This window comes from Gigantopelta aegis, chromosome 3 (assembly GCF_016097555.1).
Source record: "Gigantopelta aegis isolate Gae_Host chromosome 3, Gae_host_genome, whole genome shotgun sequence".
Classification (NCBI taxonomy): domain Eukaryota; kingdom Metazoa; phylum Mollusca; class Gastropoda; order Neomphalida; family Peltospiridae; genus Gigantopelta; species Gigantopelta aegis.
Window position 1 is genome coordinate 25,370,380 of NC_054701.1, and position 14,748 is coordinate 25,385,127.

The 14,748-nt window shown below is 38.9% G+C and overlaps 1 protein-coding gene across 2 annotated transcripts; it reads right to left on the reverse strand.

Moving 5' to 3' along the window:
- Window positions 1–5,128: 5,128 nt before the first annotated feature.
- Window positions 5,129–14,748, reverse strand: LOC121389527 (cysteine-rich venom protein Mr30-like). 2 transcript variants are annotated; one of them, XM_041521193.1, is made up of 4 exons: window positions 14,618–14,748; window positions 9,017–9,115; window positions 8,361–8,471; window positions 5,129–5,197 (listed from the first exon to the last, which is right to left on the reverse strand). In XM_041521193.1, exons 1-4 carry the CDS (start codon window positions 14,706–14,708, stop codon window positions 5,193–5,195), a joined length of 306 nt encoding a protein of 101 aa, XP_041377127.1. In that variant the 5' UTR covers window positions 14,709–14,748; the 3' UTR covers window positions 5,129–5,192. The 2 variants fall into 2 exon arrangements, with proteins under 2 accessions (XP_041377127.1, XP_041377135.1); XM_041521201.1 differs by lacking the exon at window positions 14,618–14,748 and adding an exon at window positions 14,399–14,456.

Below are 14,748 nucleotides of genomic sequence, written 5' to 3' on the forward strand. Positions count from 1 at the left end.
AAAATTAATACTGGTACCTATCACAATAAAGACAATAACCTACAGTTTACCTAGGGTCTTCTAGGATGACTGGCTAAGCTTTATATTACCAAATACTCATATAATGTTAGAACAAAAAGTCTACGATTTACTTCGTCAGATGACCGAAGACACTGTCTAAAGAATATTGGTATAATACAGTATTAAAATATTTAAAGTCACATCAATCACATCAAGGTTATACACAGAGCAGAAATGATATTTACCAAGTACTAACGGACTACGTTCCCAGGAAGCTTCCTAATTCGTTCTGCTAGATATCTCTAAATTCTAGCTATTTATTATAAATCAGGATTTTGCCTGGGGATACAAGGCGGTACCTCACGTATCATCTCATATTCTACCTCGGTATATTTCTCTCTGATCGTCAGTCTGGCTGTCGCCAACCGCGAGCAATCTCCTGGCCATAAACAGCACTACCGGAGATATTACGTAACTACTAGCCACATGGCCTCCGCAGCTGGCTGAGGGTGTGTATTGGAATGTCCGATCGTGCGAAGTATTACGTAACAAGTTGCCCATCTGGGCTACGGGCAATAAACTGCACACGGCCCTCTAACACAATTAAAATCGCCACAGGCGAAACAAATTTAAGAGCATGTTCCGTGACACTACCGATATACGGTACCGTACAGTATTATTGTGATGTCATAATAGTTACTATTTAGAACAAGTTAAAAAATTGTTTAGCGACACCACTAGAGCACATTGATTAATTAATCATCGACTGCCGTATATGATATGAAACATTTGGTAATTGACACGTGTAGTCAGAAGAAACCCGTTATAATTTCCCACTAAGAACAAGATATCTTTTATGTCCTTTTCCACAGACAGGATAGCACATTCCACGGCCTTTGATATACCAGTCGTGGGGAACTTGTTCTATTTAGAAGAAAAGAGATCACATAACTATTTTAATAATATATATTGCCAATAGCGGGAAAGCACATAAAATGTTCGCTATTTATTCACTATTATTCACTACAGTGCATTAAAGTGAACGATTGAGAGCGGTCTCGAGTTGTCGTCATACTGAACGCGTACCCGGAAGTCATAGCATTTTATAGCAGAAACATTATACATTATTTATATATAGTTATAGGATATTAAACAAGCTTCCATTTCGTAACATGTTTATGTCCCGAGTAAAATAATGTTCAATTGTTACAAGCTTTAGCGTGTGACAACGGACATTATTTCATGAGGTGCATAAACATGATACGAAATTGTGGGGAGTTCAATATCTTATTTATTACCTATAGTCGATTTTAATTTATATTACTGAACTCGTTTGACTGACGTTCTGTGGTGTACCTGTAGTTGAAGTGCGTGAATCGTATGACATCGAAGTGTTATACTAGGTTCAGACTACCAATTGCCAGCAGAAAGTTGGCCAACTCGACGGTTATGTTGTAGTTTTTCCCAATCCCGACTTACGGCGGGTGCGCTCAGATTAACAAGTAATGGGTTATACGACGACAATCGAGTTATAAAAGCGCTCCTGAAACGACGTGTTCTTTCGCAGTATCCTGATGATCCATACACTGCCTTGACCACTTGACCGCTACGAGTGCCATATCATCATTCCAAACCTAGAAAACGAAACTATTAAAGCTGAAATCCCGTCTTCCCATCATAGAACAACTTGCACGAATTAATATGCAGATATTGTTGTACCACGTTTAGCCTTAGGTTGTTTTCCCATTGACAAAAAATGTGCAATAGATATGTATAACCGCATACTTTTTAAACAATACCTCTCACTAAGTCAAACGTCCTTATCGCACCTTATAGTCAGGAGCCCACATCGATCAATCGCGCAAAAGGGAGTTTTACATATCACCAAAAGATATACGCTTTTAAAATCAAAACATCACTAGTACCACCATTGGTAAGCAAAGGTGCTTTTTCAGAATGGATTGCCTGATATATAGTACACCATGTTTTGTAGCGGTCAAGTAAGCAAGCAAAAATGTAATTTTGGACAGGGACTGATCGATCAGTAATGCTAAGTCAGGTTTTATACAATAATAATTAGGGAGAACTAATTAATTTGTTGCATTACATTAGTAATTACATGTATGTGTATGTCTCGTTCCAGCCAGTGCTCTACGACTGGTATATCAAAGGCCGTGGTATGTGTTATTCTGTATGTGGGATAGTATATATAAAAGATCCCTTGTTACTAATGAAAACATGTATCGGGTTTCCTCTCTAAGACTATATGTTAAAATTATCAAATGTTTAATAAATTAATGTCCTCTAGTGGTTTCGTTAAACAAAACAAACTTTCACTTCCCAACCACTATGCGGTAGAACACCAGAATTGAGCTTTAAGCGTTGAATATTCAATACCTTCTGATCCACAATTCAAAACAGTATTGATCATCGGAACTCATGAATATGTAAATGAAACTTGAATATTCAAGACATGTCGCCTCCGAATGCACAATTCTAACAAAAATTATTGATCATCAGGACTCATGGCTATGTAAATGAAACTTGTCTACGTTGCATCAGTTAAACATGCAGTTGAAAAATAAATATACTTCTCAACAAAGGTCAAGCATCACTCAATATGTTTCTAATTTGTTCTATTTCAGTGATTAAAATGGAGTAAATTTACTGTTTATTGTTCAAATATCAGATCGGAAATGTGTGTATAAATCTGTCGACATGCCTCAAAATCATATCGGCCACACATTAAACAATTTGCTTCACTATTCAAGGGATCTTAATATACTGAATTTTACATGGATTAATTATATCCATGGAGTACGGACGAGTGGATGGAATAACATAGTGCTGAAAATATTACACCCTAGTATGGTGGTAGAGTTTCACACCTAAAACGAATCGCCATATTTGTCACAATAGGATTCCAGTGGCGTCTCTCTCGCTTTAGTTTCAGCACGTAAATCTTTGTAGTTAATCTACAAACGTGTAACACCTTTGGATCAAGCTATAACACAGTGAAAGAAGAGTCTGTGGCGTTAAAACTGAGAAATATCCTTAAAAAGAAACCAGAACCGCTACTTCTCAGAAGCACATACGTTATTTAAATAAATAAAAAATGCATTTTGTGGTATTAGAAACTCTATGATGGCCAGAAACACTGCAGTTCACTGAAATGAATAATCTAAACAATAACAGATAAGTAATGTTTGAATATTTCAGTGATCATAAACGACTCTAATAGCAAAACATATGCCGTAGTGTTTACAAACTAGGATCTGTCCCTTTAAAACACATATCTGATCATCCTTGTTTCAGCATGTTCTAGGCAGCACGCTCCGGACCTCCCAACAGACCTGGCTCCCTTTGGCAGATCACCATCTGTGTCTTCGGCAAACTTCACTTTGACCTTTTAAGAACTTTGTTTCTCTGTACTTTACAAAATCCGGGGTCATGTGTGGATTCTCTGCCAAGTATGTGTTAGAACTGTTTCGTTGTGAGCAGACAGGGGTCCTGAACCATCGATCCCCTCACTGGATGTGCGACAATGTATGTGTGTGTATATGTCCGTGTGTGTGTGTGTGTGCGCGCGTGTGTGTATGTCCGTGTGTGTGTGTGTGTGTGTGTGTGGCTGTGTGTGTGTATTTGTGTGTGTGTTTGTGTGTGTGTGTGTGTATGCGTGTGTATGTCCGTGTGTGTGTGTGTGGTTGTGTGTGTATTTTGTGTGTGTGTGTGTGTGTGTGTATGTGAGAGAGAGAGAGAGAGAGAGAGAGAGAGAGAGAGAGAGAGAGAGAGAGTGTGTGTGTTTGTTGGTGTGTGTGTTTGTTTATGTGTTTGTGTGTGTTTGTGTGTGTGTGTGCGTGTGTGTGTGTGTGCGTGAGTGTTTCTTTTTATATATGTGTGTGTATGTGTGTGTGCGCGTGTGTGTTTGTCTGTCTGTGTTGTTGTTTGCTCGTTTTTTTCTTTGTTTTTTGTTATTATTATTTTTTGTTATGAAAATTATTCGAAAAAAAATCCGCCGGGCGCCGTGGGATTTTCACAGGCCCCTCTTGGCCACCCTACGATAGCCTCACTGCCCCCTCACGGATCCCGGGCGCTTTGTACAACATCGGCCGGGCGCCCCGCTGGTTCCTCCCCCCCCCCCCCCCCCCCCCCCCACGCGGACCCCAACTGCTACCCCAAGATTATATATATACTCAAAGCGCGGACGCCGGGGGAAAGCCCGACATCAATCGCTAGTCGCCCGGCCGGGCTCCGCCAGGACATCTACCGTTTTGTTCTTTGATCAGGCACGCCTCGCCGATTCATCCATGGGCTCTAAATTCCCTGGTGTCTCTAATGCGATGCGAGAGATGTTTTTTTAGAAACCATTGATTTCAATCCCCGTATCATAACCGTAATCGTACGGCGCGACAGGTAAGTATGTCGCGTCGTACGCGTGCGGTTAAGCTGTATCCTAATCGGACGCGTGCGACGCGAGCGACGAGACAATATTTCTATCCTAACCAGACGCGACCATAACGACAGTCTTCTTTTTAAAATTGTTATCAACAGTTGAAACCGCCAAGTAAAAGTTGTTTGATTAGTTAATATATGTTTGTCGCTCGTGTCGCGCGACAAAATTTAAGCTGCATCCTAACCAGACGCGTGCGAGGCGACTGGTTCATGTAGTCGAGCGCTTGACACAATACTGATAGGAATTGTCCCTGTCTGTGGGAAGGTGCATATAAAAGATCCCTTGCTGCATTAGGAGAAATGTAACAGGTTCTCTCTGATGACTATGTGTCAGAATTACCAAATATTTGACGTCCAACAACCGACGATTAATTAATCAATGTGCTCTAGTCGTGTAGTTAAACAAAACAAACTTTAACTATTTTCAGAACTTTCCTAGGATCATGCCCTCAAACCAACACAGATTTTGCTCCATTTGGGAGCTCAGCTAATTTGCCTTCGACAAGCTCAAATGGTCCCTTTTACCATTTTGAGACCCTTGGAGGCCCCTGAATTAGAAAATGGAATAATTGAGCAGTAATCTATCATACCATTTTAGATATTGCCCGTGAAACACATCAACACGCATACATGTACACAGTCACACCAAAAACAAAGAAAAACAAAATTATTTTCCTATTTGTTGAACGTTTCTAATTTATTGACTATAATGGATCTGGATTCAAGTCGAATCAAGTCATTCAGTCTGCAATATATAAAATAAAATGAAATAAACTATAATGATTCTATTTTTAAAGACAGCAATGGACATATCTATAATAAAACAGATAGCACAGTATCAGACATCTCTTTGACCTATTTTGTCTATTTGGAGTATTTATTCATCTTTTCGTGGGTTATATTTGCACAACAGACAGTCTATGAGATAAAATTTTACATCACAATACATTTGGTACATTGCTATAAAAGAATATTTATTAATACCAACACCTCAAACTTTCAATGTCGATTTCCCGATATTCTGAAAGAGTGGTGATAGAACAACACAAGCGTCATGGACCGACATGTACATTGTCTGTATGCTTGTCATTGTATGAACACAGCAATTTTTTTATCAGAAAAGGACAACTATTTTACTGTGTTTTAAACGATATTCATTAATCTATGTATGTGTGCTTGCTGCCCTATAATGTAAACCAATTTCGTAGAAACCCGTTATTCGTTATTTGAATCCAATGAAATGAAAACAGCATGATCGAAATCGATAATACTGTGACGTATAGTTAACCTGACAATCATTTGTCTGTGACGCGTAAGTTAGCTACAAGGGCTGTAAATAACTTTTAGCCGAAAAAGATGTTAAAATTTGCGTAAAACCTAGTTTTTGAGGATATGTATGAAATAGAATAAAACATTCGTGTCCGTTAGATACCATTTATCTTACAACTCGTTGTTTAAAAACGTATCAAACTCGATTTCGCTCGTTAGATACATTTTAAAGCAACTCGTTGTAAGATAAATATTATTTAATGGCCACTCATGTATTATTCTCTATAATATCTTGGAAATAATACATTTTATAAATGTGACTGGAGTTCACCTTCAGCGTATAATGTGTTAAAAACAATATCATATTAATCAAATGTGCATACTCAAAAGGTCTGCATCTTATTTAAAATTAATTTTTTCATTCCAGCCAGTGCACCACGACTGGTGTATAAAAAGCCGTGGTTTGTGCTATTCTATCTGTGGAATGGTGGATATAACAACTGTCTTGTTACTAATGGAAAACGTAGATGGTTTCCTCTCTACAACTACATGTCAAAATATGTCAAATGTTTGACATCCAAAAGCCGATGATTAATAAATCAATGTGCTCTAGTGATGTCTTTAAACAAAACAAACGTATTTAAAATTAAGAATTGTTTCCAAAATACTTCTTGTATATTTGTGAAAATGTTGATAAATAATGCTGAACGACCCATAGGCTGTGGAGGCTGTTGTAAACCATATTGTTCAGGAAAGGACATTTCGTAGTTAAAGTCTAATATCATCAATAGATAATCTATGTGCCACACTGTTCATTAAATCACATTTATGTAGTCTATGTATGCATAGTTAGCCACTAAATCTTGTACTCTAACCATCATTTTATTATCTCTAGTTGTTCTGGAAAGGACATCTTTTTAAACAGAATTTGACCCTAATGAAATAAATGTTTGGCCAGAAAATAGTGTTCATGTTGCTGGAGGCTGAACTTTGTATCAGTTTATTCAGATACATGGAGTAATATTTTAACGGACATTTTGTCAGCTGTCTTGCCGTTTAAATTGGTTAGAAATGGAATGCTTAGAAAAGAAAAAACTCTTTTTACGGAAAGTCATCCAGTTTAATCAAATTAACATTACACCAAACATATTTGGTTAAACTTGATCAAACGTCGATTATGCATTACTAGGGATACAAAGTGGCGGGGCATATACCGTTGGTAAAGCGCTCGCCTGATGCTCAGTTGGTGTATGATAGATCAACATCAGTAGGCACATTGAGCTATTTCTCGTTCCAGCCAGTGCACCACAACTGGTATATCAATGGCCGTGGTATAGCCTATCATGTCTATGGGATGGTGCATATAAAATATCCTGTCTAAGACTGTATGTCAAAATTCCAAATGTTTGACATCCAATCCCAGACCGACTACGTATCAAGCGAGAGTTTTACCACTGAGCTACTTCCCACCCCTTAAAAAGACAAAAAGTGATATTCGGTGAAAAGTTATATTTTAAATGTATTTTTTGTTAAATTGAAAATATTGAAAGCATATTGATATGTTTATGAACAAGTTCATGATTCAATTATCTTCTTTCTAAGTCATTACGATCTAATGATTGAGGTCAGTGTTGAATCTTCGTTTTTCAGTTTGATGATTGCCAATGCATTTGATCGTATTTGAAAAACAAAATGAAATTTAAACAACTGTACCTACATGTATAAAAATGGACATGAAGTACAATGACAGTAAACTATCTAAAATTGATAGAATACGAACACACATAATGGTGACGCAATGTGCTGTCGTTAAATTAAATAATTAAATAAAAGTAAGTTATATTCACATTTCTTTTAAAAAGTCCATGGTCAAGCACATTTTCTGCAAAGGTTCCAACGGAACAAATATATCACGACGTTACGTGTTTTCGATAGGATAAGAGAAAGATATTAACAAACAAGCGAAATATATCGGATCAGAGATTATCTATAATACCATAAAAAGTCTGATTCATTCCGGTATTACGTATAATTTCTGAAAATTTCAGGTATTTTACGTAATACCCGAAATTTAGTCAGTTACTTATATATATTCTCTGAAATTATTTCATCTATTATTGGCATTGTATTTAGATACACACTATCAGGGTATAAGCTATCGTTAGCCAAATGCGATTTAAGGTTGAATTTGGTGAATATATTACTAATTCACCAAAAAGCTCATTCGAAAACTGTGTATCGTTAATGTGTACACTCACACACACACACACACGCACGCACGCATACACACGTGCGCGAACACACACACACGCACACACACACACACACACACACACACACACACACACACACAAGCCAGACGTGGGAAGGACAGATATTTGGTTTTTGCATATTTCTTCTTCAGATATCATAGTGGCCTTATATGTCGCACTACTCGAATTATCAACGACAAGTTCGTTTAGTAGACAATCAATATATATATTTGTAGGTCTATATTATGTTATGTTACTCGATGCTTTAATTTTGTCAGTGGGCACTATCATAAACTATTTGTGTAGTGTCGCTAGACCTTTTGTCACAGAAAGGTCCTATATATTTGACGCCCTTGCTACACGCCCTGTTTGTTCGCTTGTACTTACGTTTCGGACAGACACCACACTGTTTAGGACAAGAGTCATGTATAGTGGGATGAAGACAAAAAAGCATTGGATATTTATTGCAGTAGTATGCATCTTGACGTGGACAATACTCTGGAAAAATAAACCGCAACAACATAGAGACAAAGAAAATATCAAATGGTGAAAACGCATATTAAATGAGCATATTTCAGTCTTCACGCAACCATCGTCACTACTGACAATAAAAGCCATATTACAAAATCCATATATAGGGTTTTCAGTATTCAAGTTCCGGGCTTAATAACGTACAATATCACCCCTTGGAGGAGACACATTTGTATACGAAATTAGACCTGGCACTTTTTATTAACAAGTTAAAAATAGTCATACTGTAATAAGGGGCGGGATTTAACTCAGTCGGTTGAGCGCTCGCCTTGGTGGATCCATTCAACTGATTGGGTTTTCTCGTTCCAACTAGTGCACCACAACTGGTCAAAGACCGTGACATGTGCTTTCCTATCAGTGGGAAAGTGCTGTTAATGGAAACATGTAGTGTGTTTTCTCTGAAGACTACGAGTTATACTTCAAATGTAGTCAAATGTTTGACACCCACTAGCCAATGGTTAATTAATAGTTGTGCTCTAGTGGTGTCGTTAAACAAACAAACTTTTACTTACTGTTTTCACACACGGGGCCCCTATACAGAGGTGTACACTGGCATCTGCAGGTTCCAACGTGTAGCGTCCCGTCGTTAAGACACAGCTTCCCACCACAGTCTGACAAGTAACACAACGCTCTAGTAATAATCACACGTACACACAACACATGCGCACACACACAGCACTCACAAACACTCACACACACACAGCACATATACACACGCACGCAAACACGCGCGCGCAACAAACACACACATACACACAGACGCACATACACACCCACGCACATACACACAAACGCACGCGCGCGCGCACACACACACAATTGTAATCTATAATATAAGACCTTTAATACAAAACCTTTTTAACAGTGTTCGTCGCTTTCCGGTCGTTCTAGCTGCTTCTCCTCTTTTCATTTCTATTGCCAATAGACTTCTTTTTATTTACCCGATTTCGCATTTTCAAGGATCTGTTTGCGTTCGGGCCAGTCGACATCGTGCTAAATATTGCGTTCAAATATGAATCCCATAAATACAACAGTAATGGAGGCTGCCATAACGTTTACTTAACACACACGTGTATTATAAGCCGCGGCCATGTATATAGGCTTGGCTAAATAGGGATTGATATCTACACAGAGACTATAGGCCTATATAGTGTCATGGATGTCCAACAACTTTCTTAAAACTACATTCATTTTTATTATTTAAGCATATAGAACAGAAAATCCAATTACGTTTGGTGCATATATGACGCCGCACTCCGTTGGTTTCACTACGCTGGTTTATCCAGGTCAAAAACAAAGCCAGTATTTTGAAAGTGGGACACTTTTGACGGGCTCGTACCGATCTTGGTTTTCATTAGCTTATCACAAGTATAAAATTCCCCAACAAGAAATCACGTGAGATTTCGCAATTTTGGAACAAATTTAACTGTCTTGATTGAGGGGTCGTCTCATATCTCCAAAACATATTTATATCCATAGAGATATGGTACAACGCCTTTCCAGGGGTCGGTGAGTGGGAGATCTGCCAGTGTTGGCCAGCTGTTGGCATACGCGTTACATGTGAGGGGGTGTTACTAATTACGTAACGCTCCAGGGGTAGAGGAAGAGGGTACTGTGTTCGATTTACGTAACATTTTTCAAGACTATATGTTATTTTTATTCATTACTTAGACCTAAAAAGGTGGGGGGTTTTAATGCGCGGTCAGTCTAGGATCGATCCCCATCGGTTTGTATACAAAAAGACCATGGTATGTGATATCCTGTCTGTGGGATGGTACATATAAACGATCCCTTGCTAAAAAATAAAATGTAGCGGGTTTTCAAGGCGCGTGTGCGGGGATTTCAGCGGGGTTGGGGTTATAGACTGTGTTAAGTGAAGGTTATATGGGGCCATGCTCCCCCAAAAAATACATTTCAATTTTGTTTAAGCTTGGGCAAGTAAGGGTTTCGACCTCCTATACCCTCCCCATGCACATGCACCCGATTCCTCTCTAAGATTATATGTCAAAATTACCAAATGTTAGACATCCAACAGCAGATGGAAGGAAGGATAGGATATGTTTTATTTAACGACGTTCTCAACACATTTTATTTACGGTTGTATGGGGTCGGATGATTATAATTAAATCAATATGCTTTATCTTTGATGTCGTTAAACAACCCCGCACCCCAACTTTACCCTTTCCAATACAAAATAATATTTATTTGAATTTGTCAATTTTGACACGTAAAATTAAGAAGTGAAAACGTTCATTGTCTACTTTAGTATATTTTATTTTAAAAATACATACATGATTAATGTGTTACTAGTATACAAACTAAACTTTGAAAGTTCTACTAACACTTTATAAAATATCAATTCTGAAATAGGAAGGTACGACTGTCGATAATACGTTGTCAAGATCAAACCGGTTTTAACTAAAGACTCTAGTACCGTATCCTCAACCGAACGTTCTTCGTAGCGCGCAAGATTTCTGTTTTAATTTTTTGACACGAACCCAACAATTTGAAATCGGCAAACGCACGTATTATCTGAAACTGACAACAGGCTGTCGTTTGTGCTTCGCCGAGCTATAGCGGTACAGGCGACGAATCAAGCGTATACGTTTGACGATATCCGTTCATAGCGAACACACACGACTTGTTAAAAAGTGTATTTGAGCTTGCATTTCACATTTGTACATGATATTATAATATGGTAACCAGAGAATGTAACTTTAACTGTGCTGTGACCTGGACTTTCCTCAAGTAGTTTTAATATAGGACAAAACAGAGTATTTATTTTATATTTAGTAGTACTGTAAACCGAGAAAGAATCGCGTGCGTATTAATTTCGCGTCGTTCGCGCCCAAGTCGCGAAAATTATACGCACGCATTATTTTCCATGTTAGAGAATTTTTTTCAGGATTTAGGGTGTGCATTTACAAACTAAATTGCAAGCGGAAGCTGGACCAAAAAACCAATTACTTTATTTACTGAGCAATTGTGTGCATAACGTAATTATTATGAAATAATATTTATTTTGTAAAGGTTTAAAATTTGTTTTGTTCAACGACACCACTGGAACACATTGATTTATTAATCGTCGGTTATGGGATGTCAAACATTTGGTAATTTTGACTATAGTCTTAGAAAGGAACCCCGCTACAGTTTTCCTTTAGTAGTAATGGCTCTTTTATATGCACCATCCCACAAACAGGAAAGCATATACCACGGCCTTTGTATACCAGACCAGTCGTGGTGCACTGTCTGGAACGAAAAATAGCCCGATGGGCCAACCGATCCGAATTGTAAAGGTAGATCTCTTCCTAGCGTAACGTAAGGCCACTGCACCCCATCTATACATCTAGTTAATCATAACACGCGAGTGAATGACTGAGGGGATAATAGACCTACTAGAATAGACCACTTCGGAGTTCCGATTATTTCCGGCTTAGCGCAATGAATTCTGGGAGAGGTAACGGGTCAGTGTTCCTACTTTTGACTAAAATACACTTATAGCATTTATATAGGTAGACTATCTAACACACACAAACACAAACACACACACACACACACACACACACACACACAGAGAGAGACCACACCTACACACACCTACACACACACATCTACACACAGACAAACACAAACACACACACACACATACATACACACACATTCACACATATACGCATACACACACTCATACACACAGACACACACACATACACACACGTACACACATACACACACATATACATACACACACAAATACACACACATACAGACACACACAAACACACACATACATACACACACAAATACGCACACAACATATGCACACACACCTACAGATACACCTACACACAAACGAACACACACACACACACAGAGAGAGAGAGAGAGAGAGAGAGAGAGAGAGAGAGAGAGAGAGAGAGACCCACACACACACATACATACATACACACACATGCATACATACACAGACACACATACATACACACATACACACACATACACACACATACACATACACACACATACACATACACACATACGTGCGCACACACACACATGCGTGCACCTGAGTTGGCTTTTTTACATTTTCACGGTCCGTGCAATATGGTTTGCAGGTCTTACATTTGGTTAGTTCCGGACAGTCCTTTGAAGCCTAAGGTGTCCTTCAGCCACCTCTGATTCATTGTCTTTTCCCAAGCCAAGTCTGTTGGTGACGGCAAGATTGGTCATGCAATGAAAGCCTGTCCTATACGTGGTTTGCCTAGTACACAACCGTCTGACATGTTGAAGCAAGGCAGCTTGAGTTGGTGGAATTTTCTATCTGGCGATTCCCATATGCAAATATATTTAACTGGTTGAATTTACTTTGGATATTTATCAGGTTTTGCTATAAAACACAACAACAAAGCATTCTATTCTGTCCATGTCCTTTCTCTGCTAAATGGTTTGGTTAAATAATTAAGTAGTCAAAGATGTGGCATGGATTTCCAGACATTACAGGCAGTCTTCTCGTTTATCTCACTGAAGGCGAAGACTGTTCCTCATCCGGAGATTGCATCAAGTAGAAATAATCACCATGCCCTTTGTCTTCCCAGTTTATTCCCGATGGTTTGATTTTGTATGTATCACATTTTTACCATGAGCAACAGCCACCATCGATTCACATCCCTGAAGTATGCTCGCTGTTTCAACAGCTAAGACAACTATGTCTGTGTCGGAAGCAAATAGTATGCACAAAAAATGTCCCTTCCGTTCATTATGAAACAGACAGTGAATGTTGATATTGTATAGGACATATACTAAAACGACCGTCTGAAATCACATGTCAGACTGTGGCATGGTTGTAGACAGCCCCTTTTGAGTCACAAAAGAAACAACCATTCCATCAAGATGTTTCCTTACAAATGCATTGCTGGCATTGGTGGCTGCCCCTCTACAAGTGGCAAACATATTATAACATACGAGGGAATTGTGTTGTCCGATAAAGAATGTGTTCATCCATGCCCATATCAGGCTGACCACCGCATGCCCCTCAATATATTCTATGCATATCAGCAAAGCTACAGATGGATCATATAGCTGCTACTAACACAGAGGTAGCTGTCTTAGCTATTGTCTTAACAATGGGTGCACCACGAGATGTGAACAATGCGTGTCTTTTATCCATGGTGAAATATGCAGTACATACCTCCTCGCATCATCACGATCAAATTGGTATGGCAAAGGGAATGGTGATTAGTTCGTCTCCAATTTGATAAAAGAAAAATGACCTGTACATGTCGTGCCCTGTATTTCTGTGTTGGACAGTATACCTCGATGAATGTCATAAGTATATTTTAGTTGTACTGATATTTATGGGTTATAGTTTGGTTGATATATTGCATATAGTTTTTTAAACCACAAATGTTAACATTGTTGCCTGTGGGATTTTATTTGGTATAGTACAACCTATAACGGTATCTTAGTCGTCCATCTTGACAGAAAGATCGAGATAGTAAGTCGATTGATCGAGAAAAATTAATTTGATATGATATCCTTTCCCAGCCCCCGTAGAGTTGTCTTTGAACAAACATTCCTTTTCTTGCCAAAAGAGAATTCGTCCACCTTATCTTGTTTCTCAGATTGGGAAGTGGCTCGGCTAACACGAGACAGCACAGACACAAACCGATACTTACTTGGTTCTCTGTTTCTCAGATTGGGAAGTGGCTTGACTAACATGAGACAGCACAGACACAAACCGATACTTACTTGGTTCTCTGTTTCTCAGATTGGGAAGTGGCTTGACTAACACGAGACAGCACAGACACACACCGATACTTACATGGGTCTCTATTTCTCAGACTGGGAAGTGGCTTGACTAACACGACACAGCACAGTCACAAACCGATACTTATCTGGTTCTCTGTTTCTCAGATTGGGAAGTGGCTTGACTAACATGAGACAGCACAGACACAAACCGATACTTACCTGGTTCTCTGTTTCTCAGATTGGGAAGTGGCTTGACTAACACGAGACAGCACAGACACAAACCGATACTTACCTTGTTCTCTGTTTCTCAGATTGGGAAGTGGCTCGGCTAACATGAGACAGCACAGACACAAACCGATACTTACCTGGTTCTCTGTTTCTCAGATTGGGAAGTGGCTTGACTAAAACGAGACAGCACAGACACAAAACAATGCCAGTCTTCAACAGGTTGTCCATCGTCGGCTTCTCCTGTGGCAAACAAGCAGTAACACCCACG